General features: G+C 39.8%; 1 protein-coding gene across 1 annotated transcript; it reads left to right on the forward strand.

Annotated features, from left to right (window-relative positions):
* Positions 1-4,662: 4,662 nt before the first annotated feature.
* CSGALNACT2 (chondroitin sulfate N-acetylgalactosaminyltransferase 2) lies at positions 4,663-22,040 on the forward strand. Its single transcript, XM_010567842.1, has 7 exons — positions 4,663-5,889; positions 13,563-13,779; positions 14,313-14,414; positions 16,134-16,312; positions 17,898-17,992; positions 19,439-19,520; positions 20,665-22,040. Exons 1-7 carry the CDS (start codon positions 5,232-5,234, stop codon positions 20,955-20,957), a joined length of 1,626 nt encoding a protein of 541 aa, XP_010566144.1. The 5' UTR covers positions 4,663-5,231; the 3' UTR covers positions 20,958-22,040.
* The last annotated feature ends 354 nt before the right edge of the window (positions 22,041-22,394 follow it).

The raw sequence follows: 22,394 nt of genomic DNA on the forward strand, positions 1-22,394 counted from the left end.
GAAAGAATAACAACCAGTTGCTTCTGGAAAACTTGCAAATCTTTATAAGCATTGTATAAGCCTCAGAAATCTCATTCTTTGGCGATGATGGGGAGTCTTGCAAATAGACCTGTTTCGAAGACTTGAAATAAAGTGAAATATCATCATGTGCAATTTAAAGATTTGGAACTTAATCTTTAAACACTGATCCCAGGGACTTCTGCATGATTACTTATTTCTGGGTAATGTGTTTGGGTTTTTTTATAAACTTCAGAATGTACCATGTGACACTGAATTAATTTTCCTATTGTGATTCTTGGGATCCTGTGTGCTTTTGTTAATTCTGAGGTTTCACAGCCTGCTTTCTCTTGTAATCATCTCCTACAGCCTGGGAGTAGTTACTGGAATGCCTAAAATAGTGCTGTGCCAGACCTGATTCATATCAAATTTGGGTTGTAAATATGCAAAACTAGTGCTTTTCTGAAAAGAGAGGATGGTGAAATAGAGGGCTTGTAAACCCTCCTTTTCTGATGGGATGAAAACTAAGATTCTTTACTGGCTTCACTCCTTGAGAGATGCAAGATGAAATCTGTGTCTGACTCCTTTATGGGGACTCTTCTCAGCAGAAGTAATACTGGGAAAAAAAATGAGAGCTGTCCAAATTGGCTCAGTACCCACTGCTTTAGCAAACTAACTTACCCCTTCAGCTCTCCATGTGCAATTTAAAATATTAATGTCTAACATAACTGGTTGCACAAACATTCCTTGCCTTTAAAGGCCACAGGGAAGCTGTAGTGGGAGAAATGCCTGTTCTTTATGGTGTTGCATGAAAACTGTCAAAGATAAATAGGCAAGGCCCATCTCTGTGAAAAAAGGCTGTCTTGTTAATAAGATTGTTAGTAGCTCTCTAGAAAAGGGTTTCAACTAATGAGGGACTAATTAGAGCCTAGAAGGAAAAGAACCAGGAGCTCTCTACAGCCCACCACGTGTAGTTTCCATTGCTTTCCAAATGGCGTATTGTTCCTCTTCCCTAAGCACCCCTTAAGGCACTGCTCCACAGAACAGCCCGCTAGTGTTAATAGGTAAAGTGTCAGTAGGAAGGCTCAGAAATCTGCAGTTTTTCATAATCTTTTGTTCTTGCATTCATGATGCAGTGCAAGCGGCGAGTCCCTGTGGAGGTGGGCTGACTTCTCTTAGTCCATGCTTACCATAATGATGTATATTTGGCCACAGTTAAAGTTAAGAACAGAGTTGTTCTTTCATTGCCCTGTGCTATTGTGTGAGGGAATCTTAATCTCCCAGTACATTGTGTCCTCTTGACACCGCATCAGGAAATCTGTTGTCATTTGCTTCTAAAACATGAATGACACCAAAAGAAACTTAGTGAACACAGGGCAATTTATTGGTAGAGCAAGAATTGAATAAAGGCCTACTAGGCTAAAGTCCCAGCTTCAGGGGTGTCTATTTATCACTTAACAACAGTTACTGATTGTTTAAAGCCCATGGTGGTAGGAGGTTGTGTGACTTAGGTGGCTTTAAGTTAGAGGTTCAGTGATGAACCAAATCTGGCCATGGTTTGCAGCTGCCTGCACTGCCCGTTATCAAACTGTACCATGGTAGCCCAAATAATCTCTTAAGACAGTCTCAACTAGAAATACCAGCTCCTGCTTTCTAGTACATGCTTTCGTTTTCTTTAATTATCCTGTAAAAGTGAGGGGAAAGGTAAAGGAAAAACACAAAGCTCTCTTCTTCATGTCCTGCTGAGTAAGAGTCAGCCTTGTTTCCTACCCTGTCCCCTGTACCAAAAGCATGTCTTCATAACTTGACAAGCTGATTTCTGTAGTGGAACGGTAGCTGTGTTTGTGTATACAGTGATGCAGAAATGCTCTTGTTCTTGACAGCAGTAATAAGGCTGTGCAGTGAAAAATAGATGGGACTGGGTGCAAGTCAGGTAGTTTGATCATTTTTCAGTATGCCTTGACTGATCTAAGATGTGCCAGCTTCTGCATGGAGTGGCTTTACTGCAGTCTAGCAGTAGGTTTATCTAGGTTTAAATAAACATATGGTTTCTTATGTTATTAATTGTGGCTTCACCTTTTACAGTCTAACAGAACAAGAATTCGGGAAGAAATGTGAAAAAACATCGTATCGGCAACTTTGTACTAAAGAGAGCTTGGGATGATATTACATCATTTCTGTGAACTGTTTTTATCCTGTAGATTGTTGTTTCTCTGTCTCCCTTGATTCACCACATCTGGACCCTGGTCAATAGTCTGAGGATACATCTGGTGTTTATCACTCTTTATAGGCATTTAACTTGCATTTATATAATGTTGTGTTTGCGCAGTGAGGAGTGACTAACTTCTGTCTTATTTGGACTTAAAAGGATGTCATCTAGAATTCAGTTGATAAAACTTTTACTTATTTCGAACCAAAGTGTCCAGTAGCTTTTTACATGAGTTCAAAACGCTTCAGTTTCAGATAACTATTGCCTTTAAGCTGCTGTATTAAGAGTTTCTACATAATGGATCCAATTTATTCGTGAACAGGGTCATAGGCAGGGACTAGAAAAGGTAACGGCTGTTTCAAGCAGTCCTGTAGGCTTCAGCTGGACAACTCCAAGGTGTGCAGCTCTTGCAAAATTTAGTCTGCATGCCATGCGTACAAACTTAGGATCAGCTATCGCAAGCATTGGTGTTGGTGGTATGAATAAATTACTTAATCTTTCAGACCCTGTAATTGGAGCTTTCTTGCAAATGAGGATGCTGAATATCATGATAGCACCGATACGTGGTACCTGGTTCTCACTAAAGCAATATCCTGATGGTGGAAGCCAAATGGGAAGGGAGAAATGTCACAAGGACATAACTGGGGACAAATGTTGCAAGGTGTTTGTTGTAAACACATAGAGTGCATGGTGGCACTGTGACTCATTTGCAAGGATGGAAGACGGGGTTTCTGGCTGCTGGCAGTGTTAGATAACAATCTTTCCAGCCCATATATAAGGAGTATTGGAGTAGGCAATTTCTTCTACTCTCGTAAGCATACTGAAACTAAACTGAACTTACTCAAGTCCTGGTACTTCCCCCAGACAACTACATAACACAGTCGAAATGGATGTAGAACTAATAGATCCCTGGATAAATTTTAATGAGCGTATTTTCTACAACCAAGTTTTAAACAAAAGTATTTTGTTAATGTTAGAAAGTAAACTAACATGCATTGAGCTTACTTCTTAGCTCTTTATGCTGTCATTGAAGAGGCCCACAAACTGTTTTGCTGACTATTGTTGCCGAGTGGGATTTTTGGTACCCTCCTCTTGCCTAACTGTAGTCTTTTTCCCTGGTGTTTTCCTCTCAGCCCATTTGGTCAGTGGTGTAAGAGGGTGACCCATGCAAATGGTCAACACCTCTTCACGCTGGCCTACTGTCCTGGTTTCGTCTGGGATAGGGTTAATTTTTCTTCTTAGTAGCTGGTACAGTGCTTTGGATTTAGTGTGAGAATAATGTTGATAACACACTGATGTTTTAGTTGTTGCTAAGTAGTGCCTATCCTAAGTTAAGGATTTTTCCATTTCCCGTGCTCTGCAAGCAAGCAGGTGCCCAAGAAGCTGGGAGGGAGCATGGCCAGGACAGCTGACCTGAACTAGCCAAAGGGACATTCCATAACATAGACTGTCATGTTCGATATATAAACTGGGGGGAGTTGGCTGGGAGGGCTGGATCGCTGCTCAGGCATCAGTCAGCAGTGGTGAGCAATTGCATTGTGCATCTCTTGTGTTTTCTTGGGTGTTTTTTTTTTATTATTTTATTACATTTCTTCTTATTATTGTTATTGTTGTTGTTTAGTATTACATTTTATTTTACTTGTTATTCAATCGTTCTTATCTCAACCCACAAGTTTTACTTTTTTTTTTCTGATTCTGTTCCTCATCCTGTTGCGGGGGGGTGGAAGTGAGTGAACGGCTGCATGGTGCTTAGTTGCTGGCTGGGGTTAAACCACAATACCTACTGAAATCAAAAGGTGGAAATGTTAGTGAATGGATAGTCTGAGTCTCCCTTTCATCAATCAGGAATTGGGGTTTGAATTTGAATTTCTGTTGAATTTGGCCTATTCTGAAATTCTGTTTCTGTGAACTTTGATATTTAAATCTGCAATACTTTATTCATGAATGAATAATTATTCCCTAAAAGATGTTTATTTAAAGGAAAAGCAAATGGAAATGCAAGCTTCTGCTGCTGCTGCTTCAGAAGAGTTCTTGGAATTTTTTTAGTTTAGAGGAGTAGGAAGGGCATGGGTTTTGTTGGTGGTTTTTTCCTCCCACAGAGGAAAACAAAACAAAACAAACCCAAGAAGGAATGGGGGAGTTAAACCAAATAGAACTTGATGAGACTAGAAGAACCCTTACTGCTTTAGCTAGTATGTGAAAAATGTATTTTGTTAGACTGTCCATATTGCTATTTTCCAGACACTATGTCAAAGGGAATCACTGATGTGTAATGCAATGGAAAGAAATAATGTTTTCTTTCTCCTTTTCCCACCCCTTTCCCCAGCAATCCTTTGCATGCATGTGTTACAACTTTGTTCACGTGTTTTCCAAATGACCAGCTGCTTTGTGGTTCTAATATGCACCTTTCTTTTAATTTTAGGTTCTGTCTTCATTTTGCTGACTCAGACCACGGATTCCAAGGAAAGTGGAATAAAGGGGGAAGTGGAATAAAATACTCAAGTGCCAGAGGAGAAGCCAGACTAGCCAATGAAAATTATTGTTACTAAACTGTAGACTGCTCTCACACATGGCGGGGGGCGGGGGGGGGGAATTGCTGTCAATTCAAAGCTTATAAAATGACTTTTGCAGACTTTCCTCATTGAACTTCAAATAGGCTAAAAGCCTTCAACTAGGGTTGAATTAGGGAATGGAAATATGATTCCTTGCTGGTGTGTTCCATCTTCTACCCCCTCTGCAGGGTTTTTTGTTTGAGGTAGGAAATCCTGAACAAATTGTATGGCATCAACAAAACTTACAGTTGATGGTTATGGATGACATAGGAACTTCAGATTTGTGTCTCTGCAATGACCCTGATTAAGGCAAAGGTTGAAAACCACTCATGAGCTACTTTATCAAAACTTGTAGTAACTATTATGGTTATGCTTTTTCTCTCTTTCTAAGATTTGAACTCTGGGGTGATGTTCCCTGGAAGGCATGAGCAGATAAGTCACCTTTTTGGATTGGAAACGGAAATAATACGAGAATGCCCAGAAGAAGCTTAGTAATTCAAGCCAGGACTCGTTGGCTGTTAGTGGGCCTTGCTTTACTATTCAGTTTAGTCTTGCTTATGTATTTGCTCGAATGTGCTCCACAAACAGATGGTAATGGATCTCTACCTGGTGTTGTAGGCGAAAACATGGGTAAAGAGTACTATCAAGCTCTCTTGCAGGAACAAGAAGAGCATTATCAAAACCGAGCTACCAGTCTGAAACGTCAGATTGCCCAGTTAAAGCAAGAGCTTCAGGAAATGAGTGATAAATTGAAATCCCTGCAGGAAAAGAAGAGCCCCAAGGTCAATGGTATGAACTACCAGGGCACCAAAGAACAAGCATCCAATGATCTCCTAGAGTTTCTTCATTCCCAGATTGACAAAGCTGAGGTGAGCGTGGGGGCCAAACTGCCTAGTGAATATGGCGTCATTCCTTTTGAAAGCTTTACGTCCGTGAAAGTATTCCAGTTGGAGATGGGGCTCACTCGGCATCCAGAAGAGAAACCTGTTAGAAAGGATAAACGAGATGAATTGGTGGAAGTTATTGAGGCTGGCCTAGAAGTTATCAATAATCCAGATGAAGAAGATGGACAAGATGAAGATGATGGAGTAGGAGAGAGGCAGCTGTATAGTGAAAATGATTTTATAGAAGGTATGTTTATTACATGCTTTCCAGCCCATTAACAGAATGTCACAACAAGCATTTAATGGTGTTTGTATTTTTAGGGGTTTTACCTACTTGAATATAGTCTTGAACAGTAATTACACAGTAAGAACCTTTGTTTCTAATGATGAGAATATTGCTGCTTCATTATTTTGTGTTTTGAGTAGGGAGCAAGAAGTCCATTTCAGAAGAAGGGCTCATAAGAAGTGTATGGGAGAAGCTGTATCCACTTAAAATACTGAGGCATTCATAATTGATTGTAGCTGAAGTCAGTGTGACACAACTGCTTATGGTACTAAATAACTGAAAGACTTCCAGTGAAACTGGTGGCAGTGAGAGGGAGAAATTTGATTCATCTCTCTTGTTCCTGTGTAGTTAAGCAATTCAGTATGAAGCTACAGGGTTTTTCTTCACTCATCTCTGTGCCACTTTTTGTTAATATTCAGGCTTTTCACCCTCTTGGAGTTGGCATACTCGTACTGGAGGGAGAACATTGGTAGGCTAATGTGTTCTGGTCATGTCAGCCAAAAACTTGGCGTCCTGAATAGACCCTTCATGGTATACTAGTTATGGGGTCTGCTAAGCTGTGCAACCTTGAACTGTTCTCTTGTTCTCTCTTCAGTTCTCTCTCGGTGCTTGTAAGTTTAATTACAGAACACATGTTATTATAAAAGCAAATATAGCAGTTATGCTTTCCACACTTAATGACACCCTTAAAAGAGGCATTAATGATAATTCCTATAGACGCTGGCTTTCAAGATAGTGTAATGCTGATGGAGATAAGTATTATCAAAAACTGCCCTAGTACTACCTCTTTTTTGTATTTACAGTATTAAATACAGTTCATGCTGCCATAAAACCCCCAAATGTTGGACCATGTTATAAAAGCATTACTGTAAGAGCAAAAGGGATTCTGGATCTCTGCAGTACTGATGTCTGCACTATTAAGCAAACATGCTGGAGAAAGGTACCATTGGCCTTGAAATAATCGGTTCTTTCAGTGTAAGATGATGTAATTGGTCTGAAGCACAAAAAGTCTCTGCTTTTAACAGCTACTGTGTTTAAAGTTTAATGCAAGTACTCTTCTTCCTTCCAGAAGGTGGGGCAGGGTGTAAAATCCACTCAGCTGTGTCAGTATAATACAGCCAGTGCAGTGTTAGGATTTTAGTACAGTTTTCACTTAAGACCATTATTTTATCTGGAGGTACTCATTCTTGCAGTCTTATAATTGTTTTCTTTTTATATTAAGTGTGCAGCTGCTTTCCTTTGCTGTTTTAGATACTGCTTATACTCTAGTGGATTTTTTTTTGCCATTACCAAAATAGCTGCTTATTTTTCTTGGTGTACTACCTTTAATGACTGCAGACCTCTAAGAAAGCAAGCAGATTTAGGACCTTAGAGCTGTACTTTTCATACCTCTGCCTCTGTTCACACCAGTATATTGAGAATTGGTTTTGGAAATCAAACTAATTTTCTTTTGCTGTAAAGGCAGTCTCTTCAAGCATAGAGTTAAAGGAACTATAGAAGAAGGAAAGTATTTTTATGCTGTAGCTCTTCTATGGTGTGTTAGCAACTAGCCATAGTGATACGTATCAGTGTCTTTTTTTAGACAGAAGTTGTGGGTTGTGTGGGTATTCTGTTTTTTCGTATGTGCGAATACTACTGGCTAATTTAGACACTGGGTCAGCAAAAAAAAGGCTGCTTCTGAATATTTACACATTTTTTCCTATTTTTCCAAAACTTAGGGGTGAGAAATGGAACCAGCCAGTAGTGGTACCTGCAGGTCCCTCGCCCTGCAGCCCTGTGACTGGGCTCTAGCATGCTACCTCCGTTGTCAGTTTGTGCATCCTCGTTTGATGGAAGTCTACTTGGAAAGCTGTAGCCTTTCCATTTGGAAAATACTGCTCCCTTGAGCTATCATAAACTGGTGGGTCCAAGTTTCATAGCAGACTTGGTGTATCTACTGAAGTCACAGCAGATCCTGTAACTGTCCGAAGAACACAACTAAATTGTTGCTGGATTAGCATTGCTCATTTAGAAAAACAGTTTGTTAAGGTCAGCATGATTTAAAACAAATTATTTAAGTTCAGTATCTTCTTCAATTGCTAATAGATTATTTTGTAATAAGTGATTTAGGACTAAGACTAGAGTTTTATACAATTTGAAACAGGAAGCTGAGAAACTTGGTGTGTGCATTGGTTTTTTTGGTCGTAGGGCAAAAGAGAAAACATGAGACTGCATTAGTTAGTACATGATCATTGTATTTTATGCTTAATATAGGTAAACTGATTTTGCTTTTGTTCTGACTTGCAGGAATTTTTTTCTCAAAACTAATGCATATCTATCTACAAAAAATTACCCACAAAACTGTGCCACCAGTACAAGCTGAACTAGAAACAGGCATTTTTATTCTGGAAGTTTTCTAGCTTCCTACCTCAACAGGCTAAATTTTCATGTAGGTAAAGGTTTGGTTCTGGGAATTATTTCAGCTTTTTTCCTGGACTTGTGAAATACTAAACTAAACCCTGAGCTATGTAATCTTTTGTGGTATGTACTCTCAGGTGTATTAGTAAATCCTTAGAGAATTAGTAAATCCTTAGAGGCTGTTTAAATAAGGTTAGAATCTCTTTTCTTATAATTTTACCTGATGGTATCTCTTAATCTCCACTGAGCATGTCTGAAGTTCTTCCCCAGCATTTACATTGCCTCTGATGCCCAGTCAAACATCACTGTCTTGATTTGTAAAAGTGTCAAGAATTTTCTTCTTATTGTATTGTAGGGTTTACCTATATTGGACTCACTTGTGACAACAAAGACTAACAACATGAATTTAAAATTAATCTGCCTTCTGCCTATTTAAATTTGTCTATTTTATAAATAGAAATTTCCTAAATAAACTTTTCTGAAAAAGTACACTTAATTACTCAATAATACGTGGTAGTCTGAATCTACCGATTTTCATTACTCTAGCACTGCATAGGCCAAAAAACTACAAAATATGTGCTGATAGATGCTAACTGTTTTGTTGCTGCCTTTTTTTTTTTTTTTGCTCTGTGCCCCCGATTTAACTGTTCCTGCAGCTCCTTTGCTGCATGCTCAGCCTCTGTGATCTGTACATGAAGATATTCTGGCTTCTCCCAGTGGTGCAAGGAAGCTGTATCTGCAATAGGGAGCAACCTGTTCAAGTGTTATCCAAACTGATGTTATTGTTTTAGTGTTGTGAGACAAAGTAATGATCCAAATCTGTTTTGGAGTTGTGATTAGGCAGAGCTGCCACAGCCACATCATGGCTATTGGCAGGCTTTGAGCAATAACTCCAAGTTAAAAAAAAAAATATGATTTGCAAGTATGCATTGCAACTACAAAGATACTCTCTGAAAGCTCCAAATTACTTTGCACAAGGCTCAGTTGACTTGCTCTGCTGATGAAGAGAAAACCAGCAAGTTTCTCAGCTCTGCAGGGCTCCGTTTCCTGTATTGTATACCTTTTTTGCTTTGCTGCAACCCAGAATGAAGCTTCCAGAATTCTAGTATTAACAGAACAAAAATCTGACCCTAAAAAAAGTATTGTGTAGTTGCTGTTTGAGAAACTCTTTGAAGTTGGCTTTTTTCTTAATATTTCCATTAGATGTAAGCATATGAGAAACAGGAGTATGCTATTCCCCTTGGATGGAGAGTATCCCTAGAGAGGATAGAAGTTGCAGCATTACATATTTTCACAAATTTAAGGGGTCCAGGACTCCAAGCAATGAACGTGGTTGCTGAATTGGGCATTCTAAGATAGTCCTGGATTAAAAATAGATCTCTTTGACATCAGTGTTTGATAATACTGAGAAACAGAGAATAAGTAAGATGGGAAGAGCATAATAGTATTACCTCTCTCCATGCCCTTTCTTCAGAAGCCTGTGACATTAAGCCTTGAATAGCGATGCAAAACTCATCGGGGAGCCTTCATGGACATCTGTACTTCACTATCAGTGTAACTGGTTTATTTGGGTTACGTTTATCAGTGCAATGGGTTTATTTTACCAAGAGATTAAAAGCTCCTCCACTGGATATACATTTAAAATTAACCTTTGGAAAATAGAGGTATTAGCATTTTTTTCAGAAATTAATTACCAATTAGCTGATCTCTAATAAAGGTCTTGTTATTGAATGTCTACCAGAATTTGAGTGCTGCTGTTTGGGTCCATTTCTCTTGCTTCTGTGTTTCTAGTTGGAACTGGGCGAAGGCCAGAAACTGTCTTTAGGTCTGAATCTCAAGGGAAGACTCACCACCCATCCTTGGGGTGTAACAATTGTTTATCTCAATGCTGAAAGCTCAAAGGCAAAACTCTTCCAGAGTCCTTGCCATCCATAAAATGTTGTGGACTGTTTGTCATGCAAACACCCCCTTTAGTATGTCCTGCATAAGACCAGAAACTGGCCAGTGTCCTGGGAACTTCAATGCAGAATTTTAATGCACACAGAAAAAATAGGACGCGTCTTAAATTTCATAGACCAAACCATTTCTTGGTAGCTTTCTTGATGGTTGTAAAATAAGTAATAGTATTCGAGGCAATAGAAGAACAGCATTTTGGCTTTGATAGTAATTGATCCCCAGTGTTCTAGATTTAATTTGTTTGGTGAGAAACAGAACTTCTGCAAAGGCAGTAAAGCTTCATGGACCACGAATAACAGCTGTTAAATTATTTCTGCTGCTTTTTACCTCTTTGCTTATAGAGCTCTATTTTGGATGGCAGCCAGTGTGTGCTAGTTGGAAGGTGAGATAGCAGTCTTTATTACATGAGTCAGTCCCAAGTGTTAAAAACCTGAACACACTTAAGAAGTAAAACAGATGTAGGTTCTTTTTCTGGCTGTTCTCAATTCTGGCTTCTGTGTATACAAGCCTTAATCCCATAAAAGTATTCAAATTAGTAGATTATCTGTGGAGGTTAGCTCATAGCAAGGAGAATAACTCGAGGAGCACATACTTACTATTTAAAAAGTGTGGCGCTGGTAGGATGTTGAGATTCAAAAGTTTAGACTCTTACATTCCAGCGACTGAATGTTGGCAAGGCACTACTCAAATTTAGACTTGCATATTAACATATTTATGAAGTTACAGCAGCATTTTTTTTTAAAGTTACTTTCATCTACAAATTTTTATTCTGTCCTACAGCCTTCAGTTGTAGACTGACATCTAAGCTTATCCTTTGATTAAAGATAAGCTATTGGCAACTGACATGCTTTTTAAAAACTTCACTTACATTGTAAATGGTATTTTCATCTGTAAACAGCTATTGGATACTAGAGAAAGGAATGTAATATACAATACCAAATGTTAATTTATGCAGGAGTATGGGTACAAAGTACTTGCTGCGTACTACATGAGAGCATGGTGTGCAAACACTATGGTACATCAGCTGCTCTGATAACCAAGAAGCTGCTTTCAAGCTACAGTGCTGGACTAGGCAGCACAAAGTGTTGGAGCGGAAAAGGATTGAGAGGGATAAAAGACTTTTTTTCTGCTTCTAACAGTCAACACTGTGGACTTTCATAGTTTGAAACACCCTTTTTGGTACTTGTAATTAATACTGACTTGAAACTGTCATGCTTTTCCAGAGCATTAAAATGTGGTGCATATTTTATGCAGCTCTGTGTTCACAAAGAAATAAATGCGGATTTCTCCGTCTAAAAGGAGGGCATTGCAAAACTTTGTTCAAAGGGTAAAAAGCATTTAAGTTGAAAAGTTAGATTCAGTCACCATTAAATTCCAGTGTGATGGCACCAGCTTGTTCTGCTGCACCCTGTCTCCCACAGACCCTGTGTGGTGGTCATCCACGTTTCCCATCGGGTCTGCCGGTGCACATGCTCGCCCACAAGAGAGAGCGCATTACAGAGCTGAACACTGGAGGGGAATAGGGAGCTCGCTGTGAAAGAGCAGATGTTGGGCAGACACAGGACAGGCAGAAAGAGGGAATATCAGTGAATGAAACTGGATTTGGTTTGGGGGGAGGCTGGAGCAGAGGATCATGGAGGGAGTTAGGCAGGTTTAGGGAAAGGACTCTGAGGGAGCCTGGGGTATAGAGGAAAAAAGTTGGGGCAAGGTGGTGTACGTGTTCCTTTGCTTCTCGTATTCAATGAGAACGTAATGGGAGGAGGGGAATGTGGAAGAATATTGTCCTGGGGATAGGGAGAGAAGCAAAGCTGTAAGATCACTTCTTTCTAGTTCCTGAGATAGACAAAACCAAGCTCCTCAAAGTTTGAGGGCTGCTCCCTTCAGACACCTTGACCCCTCTTGATTTCAGTTGCAAAAAAGATGACAACAACAAGGACAGTATCAATACTGAGCGCAAGAGACAACCCTTTGTGTCACCAGAACAGTTCCTCTACCCTGTGCCCTGCCACCTTCTGTCTGGGTGGGAGGCTGGGAGAGGATTTCAGCTGCTCTGGAGGCTGGCTTGCAGGAGAGGCAGTTCAGGCCTGCCAAGTGAATGGAAATACACCGGTTGCATGGTGTAAAGGCAGGTGTGTTCATCGTGCTTGGGGGTATGCAGCTTTTCATAACTTTCTCAATGGTCTGTGTGGCCAGCTCAACTAAAAGTTGTTTGGTTCCTAGTGTAGCTTATGTTTCTTCTCTATAATATACCTTTTCCTTGCGGGGGAGAGAGGAGAGCCGAGATAGGATGAACATAGGGTAGTTCTGTTAGCGGATTTTTCCTGTCATCATTTCATACTCTCAGATTAGTATAGATACGGGATTACCAACACCGAGCTCAGTTCAGTCAAAGCCATAGATGAGTCTTGGTCTTTTCCTTTGTGGTGTGACATTAGAGAGGCTGTTGGCTTGAGTTGCTTCCTTGATGGTCCTTAAACGAAAGTGCTCAGCTAACCTAAATATTTGTTCTGAATGGGATAGATTTCCCTGCCTATTAGGAGTAAAATGTCTCTAAATAGATAATCCTGTTTACAGAGATCTGGTATTGTTTTCTCAAAGTGCTACAGCTATGTAGAAGACTTCTGCTTACGTTTTAGAGGACCACAGCTACAGTATAACACCGTTATCCTTACTTATGGGATAGAAAGCACTGTAGCTAGTGGTCAGCAGTGAAAACAGTTCTAAAGCATTCCAGTATTTATTGCATGGATTTTTTTTTTTTAGATATCACATTTCAGATTTTACAGGCTTTGTCAAGTGAGTTATTGTCATTTGTTCTGCCCACAGCTTGTGTTGTGTTGATTGCTGGCCAGATGATCTCAGCTTTCACTGTGGACTAGCTCAGGGGAAGATCCTTACTGAAGGCTTAAGAACAGGCAATATTAGATTTCAGCCATGCTTTTCCGTAGCAAATAGTTGAATTCCCTTTTTCTTAGGAGGACCCAACTCTAATTCCTCCTGAGAAGTTGGTGTGGGACCATAAAACCTATCTAAGAAGCAGGGGAAGCTGGAGGTTGTTTGAGATTGTTTTTCATATCTGGTCTAAGAAGGTAGAAGGGTGATTGTGATAATTGGTGGTTTGTGGATTTTTTTGTTTGTTTGTTTTTAGGAAAACCCCAGAAGCTTTCCCCCAAACGCTTTATTTTTCACTTCTTTTATAGTTCTCAGGAAAAACAGTGTTTCTGAAATACAATTGCTGGGATCTTTGACTTTACAAATTACTTGTGTGACTTATTCTTCAGGTTACTATCGTACAGAAAGAGATAAGGGGACACAGTATGAGCTGTTTTATAAGAAGATGGATGGCATGGAATACAGGCATGTCACCTTGTTCCGACCTTTTGGACCCCTCATGAAAGTGAAGAGTGAAACGGTCGATATTTCTAGATCAATGATTAACATTATTGTCCCTCTTGCTGGAAGAACTGAGGCATTTGCACAATTTATGCAAAACTTTAGGTAGGTGCGTGAGATTGTATAGTGAGCTCTATTGCTGATTTTCAGTATTTTGTTTCATTTTCAAAATGAATTTCTGTTCTGGTGGATTGGTGACAGAACTAATGATTCCAACATTGTGTGCAACTGCCTTGGGATGTTTGTAATCGAACTGATTGTGTAGAGAAAATATTCCTTCTAAAAGTATTTAAGAGATTCTCAAACTGCACCAAAACCCCTTTTAGACTAAATGCCGGGACCACAGTGAACCTGGACACAGATGATCTTGAACATCGTTTCTGTATTTACAACAGTTTTTGAGCTCCTGTTTAAAAAACAAGGTGTTGGAATGAGACACACAGTATTGGAACCTTCTGATTCAAATGGGAAAGATGGGGAAAGAAGAGGGAAAACATCTTCTGTGTTTTCTTTAGAAGCTAGTTGAAGTCTGACCAGAATAATTAAATCTGCTAATACTTTTAAATGTAATAGCTTTACCTGAAGCTTCTGTTGTGTTGCAAGTAATTGTTAATATCAGCTTATCTTTGTGCTTGTAGGGATGTGTGTATTCATCAGGATAAGCGTGTTCACCTCACAGTGGTGTATTTTGGACAAGATGGGCTATCAGAAGTAAAAAGCATCCTAGAATCCGTAGCTAGGTAAGTGTGTCGATCCAATGTCAGTCAATACAAACTATATTGATGGGCATTTAAAATGGTTTTTAAAAAGGATGAAATAATAAAAAGAATAATTTTATAGTCCATTACAGGTTAATAGGAAAAGTAAGCTTTATCTACAGTACACTATTTTTTGGTCGGCATTTTACAGCTTAAGTTGCAAAAGTCTCCTGAAGACTACTAAAAATCAAGTTAATAGGCCAAAAAAGACTAACAGCAGTGGCTTTGAGGTTTCTGTCTGACAGTCCAAAAAACAACAGGGGTGAGTTTTGCAGTGAATATTCAGTCATGCTAACTGATTGATTAGAATTAAAGTTCTTTGGAACTGGGATGCACATTTTTATAGTTCTTCCACTGGAGAATCAGTTTTATTTAATGATAAGGAGAAGGAATGTAGTCAAAGTAGGCTGGTGGGCTGTTGAGTGTGAGAAGTTAAGTTTTGCCCTCTGTCCTCTAGGTACTAGGTAATTGGGCCCATACTTACCTTCTGCTATAAAACAATGTTAGACACCGTTTGTCTTGGCAAATACCGTTACAGTAGTATGGATTTAAAATTCCCAAATGTTGCTTTTCGTTCCGCCGGAGGGATGGGACAGGTAGTAGCGTCTGTAAGCCTGTAGCCAAGGGGCTGCATCTCTGCCTGAGCTCTTGTGCTCGTCCCTGAGCTGGGACCCCGTTCCCCGCGTTAGCCGAGAAGAGCTGGGCTCCCAGGTATCCATCGCCATCTCACAACGCAGGCCAGGGCTCTCTCTGCTCGGTGAAACGTATCAGGCGCAGGCTGTTGTGTCGCTGGCTTAATATCTGGCGGCGAGTTGGCCTGCCATGCACGGACATCTTCTAGGAAGGGAGGAGTGCTTCTGCCCTCCCCTCACAGAGCCTCCCTGGCATCTAGCTTGCCGAGTGCCGGACGCCTCTGTTTCTGAGGCCTCTCTGCTGCCTGCCGTGCTCCCTGTGAGACGTCCTCTTCTTCTCACAGCACTGAGTCAGGTTCAGTGCTGCCAACTCACTGGGCATTTATCTGGTTCTTTATCTTCTTAGCGGTGCTACTGTTGAGTATCTTCGCTCTGTTCTCAGCAAGCATTGACCTCTGAAGTGTCACCAAAGTAGACACTTAACTTTGCTTGAAGATGTTCCCCGGGTGTATTTCCAGTCTCCCTTTGCTGCTCCTTCCCTCTTCTGCGATGAGTACAGGTGTGTGTGCTACTGGTATGAAATACTGAGGAGAAGCAAACTGACTGGGTTACGGTGGCATCACCAGACAGATGGCCTTTTGCCTTGTGAGTTTCCTACTGTCAAGACTCTGGCTTTCTGTTTCTCTCTGACATAGGGAAGACAGATATTGCTCTGTTAGTCAGGACTTCTTAGTTTATGGGGACAAATTTTAGATGGCATTGTAATTTCAGAGAACACTTGAATTCACGTCAGTTGCCAAAAGGCCTTTTAAATCTGTCCAAATGATTAAATGCAAAGTGAAGTTATGAAGTAAGACTGAGGTCCATCTTTTTACAATGTCTAAGCTCTGACACTTAAAATAGACAACTAAGTGGAACAGGATATTTTTTTCTCATCCCGATGATATAACTTTTTAAAAAAATTTCCAGAGTTTAATTACTGTAAACTGCTGAAAAAGTATAAATGGTCCCTTCTGCTGCCCCCCCCCCGCCCCGATTTATTTTGGGTTTGGTTCTGTTTTTCTTCTAGAGAAACTAACTTCCACAATTACACGCTTGTCTCTCTGAATGAGGAATTTAACCGAGGCCGGGGACTTGACATGGGTGCCAGAGCCTGGGAAAAGGGCGAGGTCCTGATGTTCTTCTGTGATGTTGATGTTTATTTCACAGCCGAGTTCCTCAACAGTTGTCGCTTAAATGCTGAGCCTGGTATGTCCCTTTACAGTTGCTGTAACTGAGTCTTCTTGTCTTGTTTGGCTTAAACTGGCCTGTGTTAAACATAGAGGAAACTAACTTGAATGGTAGAGCTTATTCAATACCATGCACCTAGGAAAATGAAAAATTCTCTGTGCACAAAAGACAATAACTTTTGCCTTAGTGTAGCTTGTTTTAAGGACATGGGGTTTTTTGTACAGTAAGTACCATTTTCACATTTTCTTAAGATTTGGCTGTCTAAAAGAAAGCTGGACAGTTTAATTGCTTTAACATGTAAATTTGTATAGCAAAACTCAATGTAGCACTTACGGTGGAAGAAGATTTTTGTTATACTGAAATCTAACAAGTTTGGTTTATGTCTTCTCACACTTGTGTGGCCATGACATGTCGCATATGAATAGTTTTCAGTAGAGCTACACAATGTGCTCCTTACAGAGACTGAGCTAATGTTCCACATTTACATCCCAAGCTCTGAAATTTTCTGACCATTTTTCTCAAGTTTGTATGAAGCTTGCTTGTTCTACAACCTTCTGCCAAGAAGGATAAAGCTTTCTTGATTTAACAGGTGTGCTAGTTAAGACCTTCTCCTGTCAAACATTTGTTTGGGTTCTTTTTTTTAATGCTTACTCTTATTCCAGATTTGTTGCAGCCAGAAACCATTTTCTCCAAATGTCAGTTTGGAATGAATAGGTACTTTTTCTTCACATAATAAACGGGCACAAAAATCTGCTATAAGCCAGATACTTGGATTCTATTTCTTGCTTTTTCTTTCATTTCTGTCTGTCTCTGCACTTCATGAAACGAGTTGTGTAAATAATTGGAAAAACTTTGGAGAAGAGCATCTTGTGAGCTTTCTCAAGGGAGTTTGGCAAACTGCTTGACAATTCATACTGACACTTTGTCACCTTTGCTTCAAATGAGATCTGAAAATGCTTCTCACGTGTTCAGAGTTCGTGCCCAAATCAGGGTACTGAGTATTCTTGCGGGCTGTTGTCAATACCTTTGCAGCACTGGCAATGCAAGAGATCCTTGAAAAATATTTATCTGGCTTCTGTAATAGGCGTAGAACCAGTGTCACAGCATGATCAGGATACTCGTGATGCTTAATGCCCTTGCAGGGGACATCCTGGATGTACACTCTTTTAAATGCTTGTGGAAAGAGACAAGCTCATGAAACTCAAACTATGCAAGGTGTTACTTAGACTTGGTTATTTTTTAGCTTTACTGCATACCATTATTGCAGGAATTTTTCACTGTAATCTAATGTGATATTGTGATATATAATATATATAATATTTTATATGTATGTAAGTATGTATAACTATATATAAATGTATATCTGTGTATACCTATAGAGTATATATAAATACATATACATATATTTTTTAATCCTGTGGGCTCTGCCCCACTAGATGTTGTGGGCTACCTAGACGGGAAATCCTAGCAGTTAGACGTTCTATTTATTTGTTTTCACTAGGTGGCTAATAGCTAATATTTTACAGAATGAGAATATTTCTGGTTTCCTCTTGCCTTCAGAAAGTATGCCCACAGTGAGTAACAATTACCTTTTGACTTCCAGGGAAAAAGGTTTTTTATCCTGTGGTATTCAGCCTTTATAATCCTGCTATTGTCTATGCCAACCAAGATATACCACCCCCTGTGGAGCAACAATTGGTAAGTAGCATGATTTATTCTGGATAGAACTAGTCATGCTTTGTATAAAACAAAATTAAGTGTAACTTAATAGTCTCTTTGGGATATCTTATGACCTTTGGCAGTGCATATCTAAACAGTTTTCTCCATTATGGGCAAAGCACTTGGAATAAAATCTTATCAAACAGTACAAAACTCGTTCTTCGATAAACTTGGAGTTCTACCTAGATTTAAAAAGAAAAAATGTGCTATTAATCAAATGAAGTTGGTAGTTCTGATCTATGGCTTAATTCTGGCTTGGAAAGCCATTATTTTAGAAGGAGAGTGGCATAACACAGCAGCAACTTTCATCTTACGTTCCAGCAAACAAAGAAGTGGAAAAAAAACTATGAACGGTCCTTGATAAGCTTCCCTCGGTGTCGACTCTCTTTGCTAACTACCAAGTTGCAGGAAGTGTGCCAAGTAACTCGAGATGGACTAAAATGTTCAGTCAGTTGCTTGCTTCATGCTGTGGACAGCTGTACTCTGTGCAGATTGTTTCTTTACCTTTGCCATCCAACATCTGCCAGAACCATTGGCTGTTATACTGCTAATTTCATCTTGCTTTTGGAATGAGAAACACTGCCTCTGGGGAAGCTTGTAGTCAAAATAATAAACAAATAAACCCCACAAACGTTCAAGGGAATAGGTTTAAAGATAATTTGGGGCTCAGCAGAATGAAGGAAGTACTGTATTTCTGGGTCTTTGTTGCCTGAAGGTGGAATGGCCACAGTCAATGTCCAGCCTGACTCTCTTTCAAGAAACTGCATAAATGAAACTGGGTTTTGCAGCTGGGACTTGTCAGGTAGACTGGTTTGGAGGAGAGAGAGTGCAGCACAGCCTTACTAAAAGAAAAGAAAAACATAACCCTCACTCCCTACGCTGTTTGCAGGGATCCTACTGAAAGTAGGAGGGAAGCTTTTGCATGTGGCTTCAGATAGTCACAGCTGAGAGAGGAGTGAGCTCCTGCCTGACAACTCGGCTGGCTACTTTTTTGAACAACTTTATAGTTGCTGACTTCAATCACAAACCTTACTTTTCTTGCCATATCAGAACAAGAAGAGACAAATGTGGCCTTAGAAACCAGGTACGAATTGGAGTATCAGGAACAGATGATTTGGCAATAGACTACCAAAAATTTACTGCTTGGTCTCTGCAGATAATGGAAAATAGAAGTGGTGTGGCAGAAAGATAAATGTGGAAACTGCAATGAGAGTAAGTATTTGAGATCGGATGGCAAAGGGTGAAGTGAACAGCAGGTAATTAGGAAGCCCACATCTGTGCATGATACAGAACTATTAGAAGTATATGTGCTGTATCTTGCACTGAGCAAATGATCGGAAGAGCTTAGCTTTCTACAAAACCAAGTGCAAGGTACCTCCTTCAATGTATTTTGCATTTCAAAATGATACTCTTTTAAAATTGCAGGTACACAAGAAGGATTCTGGTTTCTGGCGGGATTTTGGCTTTGGGATGACTTGTCAATATCGGACAGACTTTCTGACTGTTGGTAAGATGAAACTGTAAAAAAAAAATAAATTTGCATGTTTAAAAATTGAATTCTCTGTTCTTATTTAACAACAGGAGAGTAATGCATTTATTTCGTTTATTATTTTCCCAAGCCCAGCAGTCAGACTTGCTTGACAAGTTTGACCAATGAGATAAATAAGTTTTTCTAGAAGTTGATGTCCCATCTGATGAGTTTGTTGAGTCACAATATTTTTTAGCAGCAACATTTCACTCTTTTTTTTTTTTTTTCTTTGTGACTGTCTGAAGCAAGTTAATCAAGTTTAAGAAACACATCCCTCAAGTAAACCACAAGAAGCTCTCAAATTCTTTCTTTTAAATAACCTTGAGTAGTTGAATATAGTTGTTCGAGGCTTTAGAAGTATGCTTTGGCACCGCCTTGTGGCATGCTATTAAAATTGAGAACAGCTTGGTGTGCTTAAATTTGGAAGACCGTCTTGAAGATAGTCTGCCAGAAGGTGTAGTGATATAGCCATATGTGCTGTATAATGGCTTGAATGCGGGCTGATTTCTAATAGCAGTCATATTGCCATGTATATGGTATATGCTAAATAAAGACTTCATAATTCTAGAGTTTTGAAATTGTGCATGAGTCTAGGTCGATTTTCACTATGGTTCTGGAAAGGCAAGAGAACTTAAAATGGTAGAACAGCTTCCTTTACTTAATCCAGCTTTCTGAGTTGTGACCTAGGGAGTAATTGCTGGCATTTTTAGAGAGGGCTTTTCATATGGTGCATGACTGCTTCATTTTCCAGCTGCTAAAATCCATTATGATTGCTAAAAATAACCCAAAAGTATAGCCAGTGAGGTTTGCCTACAGTTTTCTGCAGCTGTCACATGGGATGTCATGCATAATGCGATTTGGAGACACTGTTCTAAGAGACGTTCTGAAGCCAGCAGTGCATGATCTGTGTCTTGGGTAGTTTCCACCGCAAAGGATGTGGTATGCTTGAAGCTCCTCTCCCTCAATTTGGCATGCTTTGGCATGGAGAACTTGGAAGTTAATTGCTCCAGAATTTCTGGTATGTTGTAGAGATTTGGTAATATGTTACACAAGGAGTGTTGCTCTTTTTGCCTTACATCTAGCCTGTGTGCCAAAATAACATCTTCTGATATTGTTTTTGTAGGGGGTTTTGACTTGGAAGTGAAAGGCTGGGGCGGCGAGGATGTTCACCTTTACAGAAAGTACTTGCACGGTGACCTTATTGTGATCAGGACACCAGTCCCTGGTCTCTTTCACCTCTGGCACGAGAAACATTGTGCAGACGAACTCACTCCAGAGCAGTATCGCATGTGTATCCAGTCCAAAGCCATGAACGAGGCCTCTCACTCGCACCTTGGGATGCTGGTCTTCAGGGAAGAGATTGAGACTCACCTCCGTAAGCAGGCTTACAGGACTAACAGCGAAGCAGTGGGTTAAATGTCACCCCTGTGATATTTGATGACTTCAAATTCACAATGAACCAGCATCATTTTACAGCCTTAATTCAGCTTAAAAATGCAGTGCCTCTCTTTTTCAGTGAAGAAGAGTCTAGAGGGTTTTTGGTTCTTCTATTTGATTTCCGAGTAATGCTTTGACTGATATGCTATTACCTACATACTTTGCAAGTTCAAGCACCTCAAATAAATTGGAAAGCGTGTGTAGTTCAAGGAAAGTGTCTTCAGTATCGACTGGAAAAAATCAATGGAATGTACAACCCAACAATTTTCCACATGGTACATTTCAATTCTTATATTTGCATTATTTTAAGAATTAAATTAAATAATCTTTTGTGTTGTCTTGAGTATTTTCAGTCTGTGTGGCTCACTGTGCTGTGACTTTAGAAGGACTAAAATACACTTGTAGAAACAAGAGAAAGGTGTGAAAAAGAATCTCGCCCTGAAAGCTATACAGAATGTCGTGACTGGTACACCAACTGTTCAGGTTGCTGATTTCACAGCAAGGGCCACATTTGCTCTATTAACAGACATTCACGTGGTTGAATATAGAATAATTCATGTGAATGAGGGGAATGAAAATCTTTTTAAGTGGAATTTTAGAGCATATAATGTAATTTCACACTGCAAAAGAGACACCACCTTCTTATCTCGGTGGTGGATCAGGCAAGTTGGGAACATTCCAGCTGGGCGTTTCTGGGTCTGGTCTTTTCCCACAGTAGATGTCACATCACAGAATCCCTTCTATAAACTGAGCTATGCTATTAAACTTGTTTGTTTAAAGAGTTTTGGCCCCACTCCTCCTTATTCAAAGGCCTTGCCTGTACATCTCGTCCTTCAAGTTGAGGAACCATCTTTCCATTCCCATATAAATTTATTAGAGGCCCGTTTGCTATTATGCCGGTATTGTCCTTTTGCTTTCTTTTTCTGGTATTTTCCTGACATGTTTTCGGAAGGCAGTCATACACTCATAGTGTTTTGGTGACTGAAAAAGCAAGTGCTATTACAGTCTTTCTTCATACAATGCTCTCCATTCCACTGATTATCCTAGTAGCCTTATTCTTCACTTTTTCAGTTGAGGGGGTTTTAGGGGTTTTTTTTGTTTGTTTGTTTTTTGAGCATGCATAAGCAGAATTATGCTGTGGTCTCATTAGTGCCTTGTATAATGGCACTACTACTTCGCTACTTCCCTTTTGGGTATTTTGGGATGCATAAACAGTTTAAATGCAGGCAGGTCATTTTTCTCCATGTTGTCTTATATGCTACCATATGGCATGCCTCATTTTTAATACATTTGTTTGTAGAATGAATGCTGAGAACGCTAATTCTGTGGTTAAACCGTTTGCATGGTCTCCACTGAATTTAGAAATTAGTTGAAAACCCTTCTCAAACCGGGTGATTAAGATCTGTTCATGAATTC

This window comes from Haliaeetus leucocephalus, unplaced genomic scaffold, assembly GCF_000737465.1.
Source record: "Haliaeetus leucocephalus isolate CR32 unplaced genomic scaffold, Haliaeetus_leucocephalus-4.0 Scaffold229, whole genome shotgun sequence".
NCBI lineage: Eukaryota > Metazoa > Chordata > Aves > Accipitriformes > Accipitridae > Haliaeetus > Haliaeetus leucocephalus.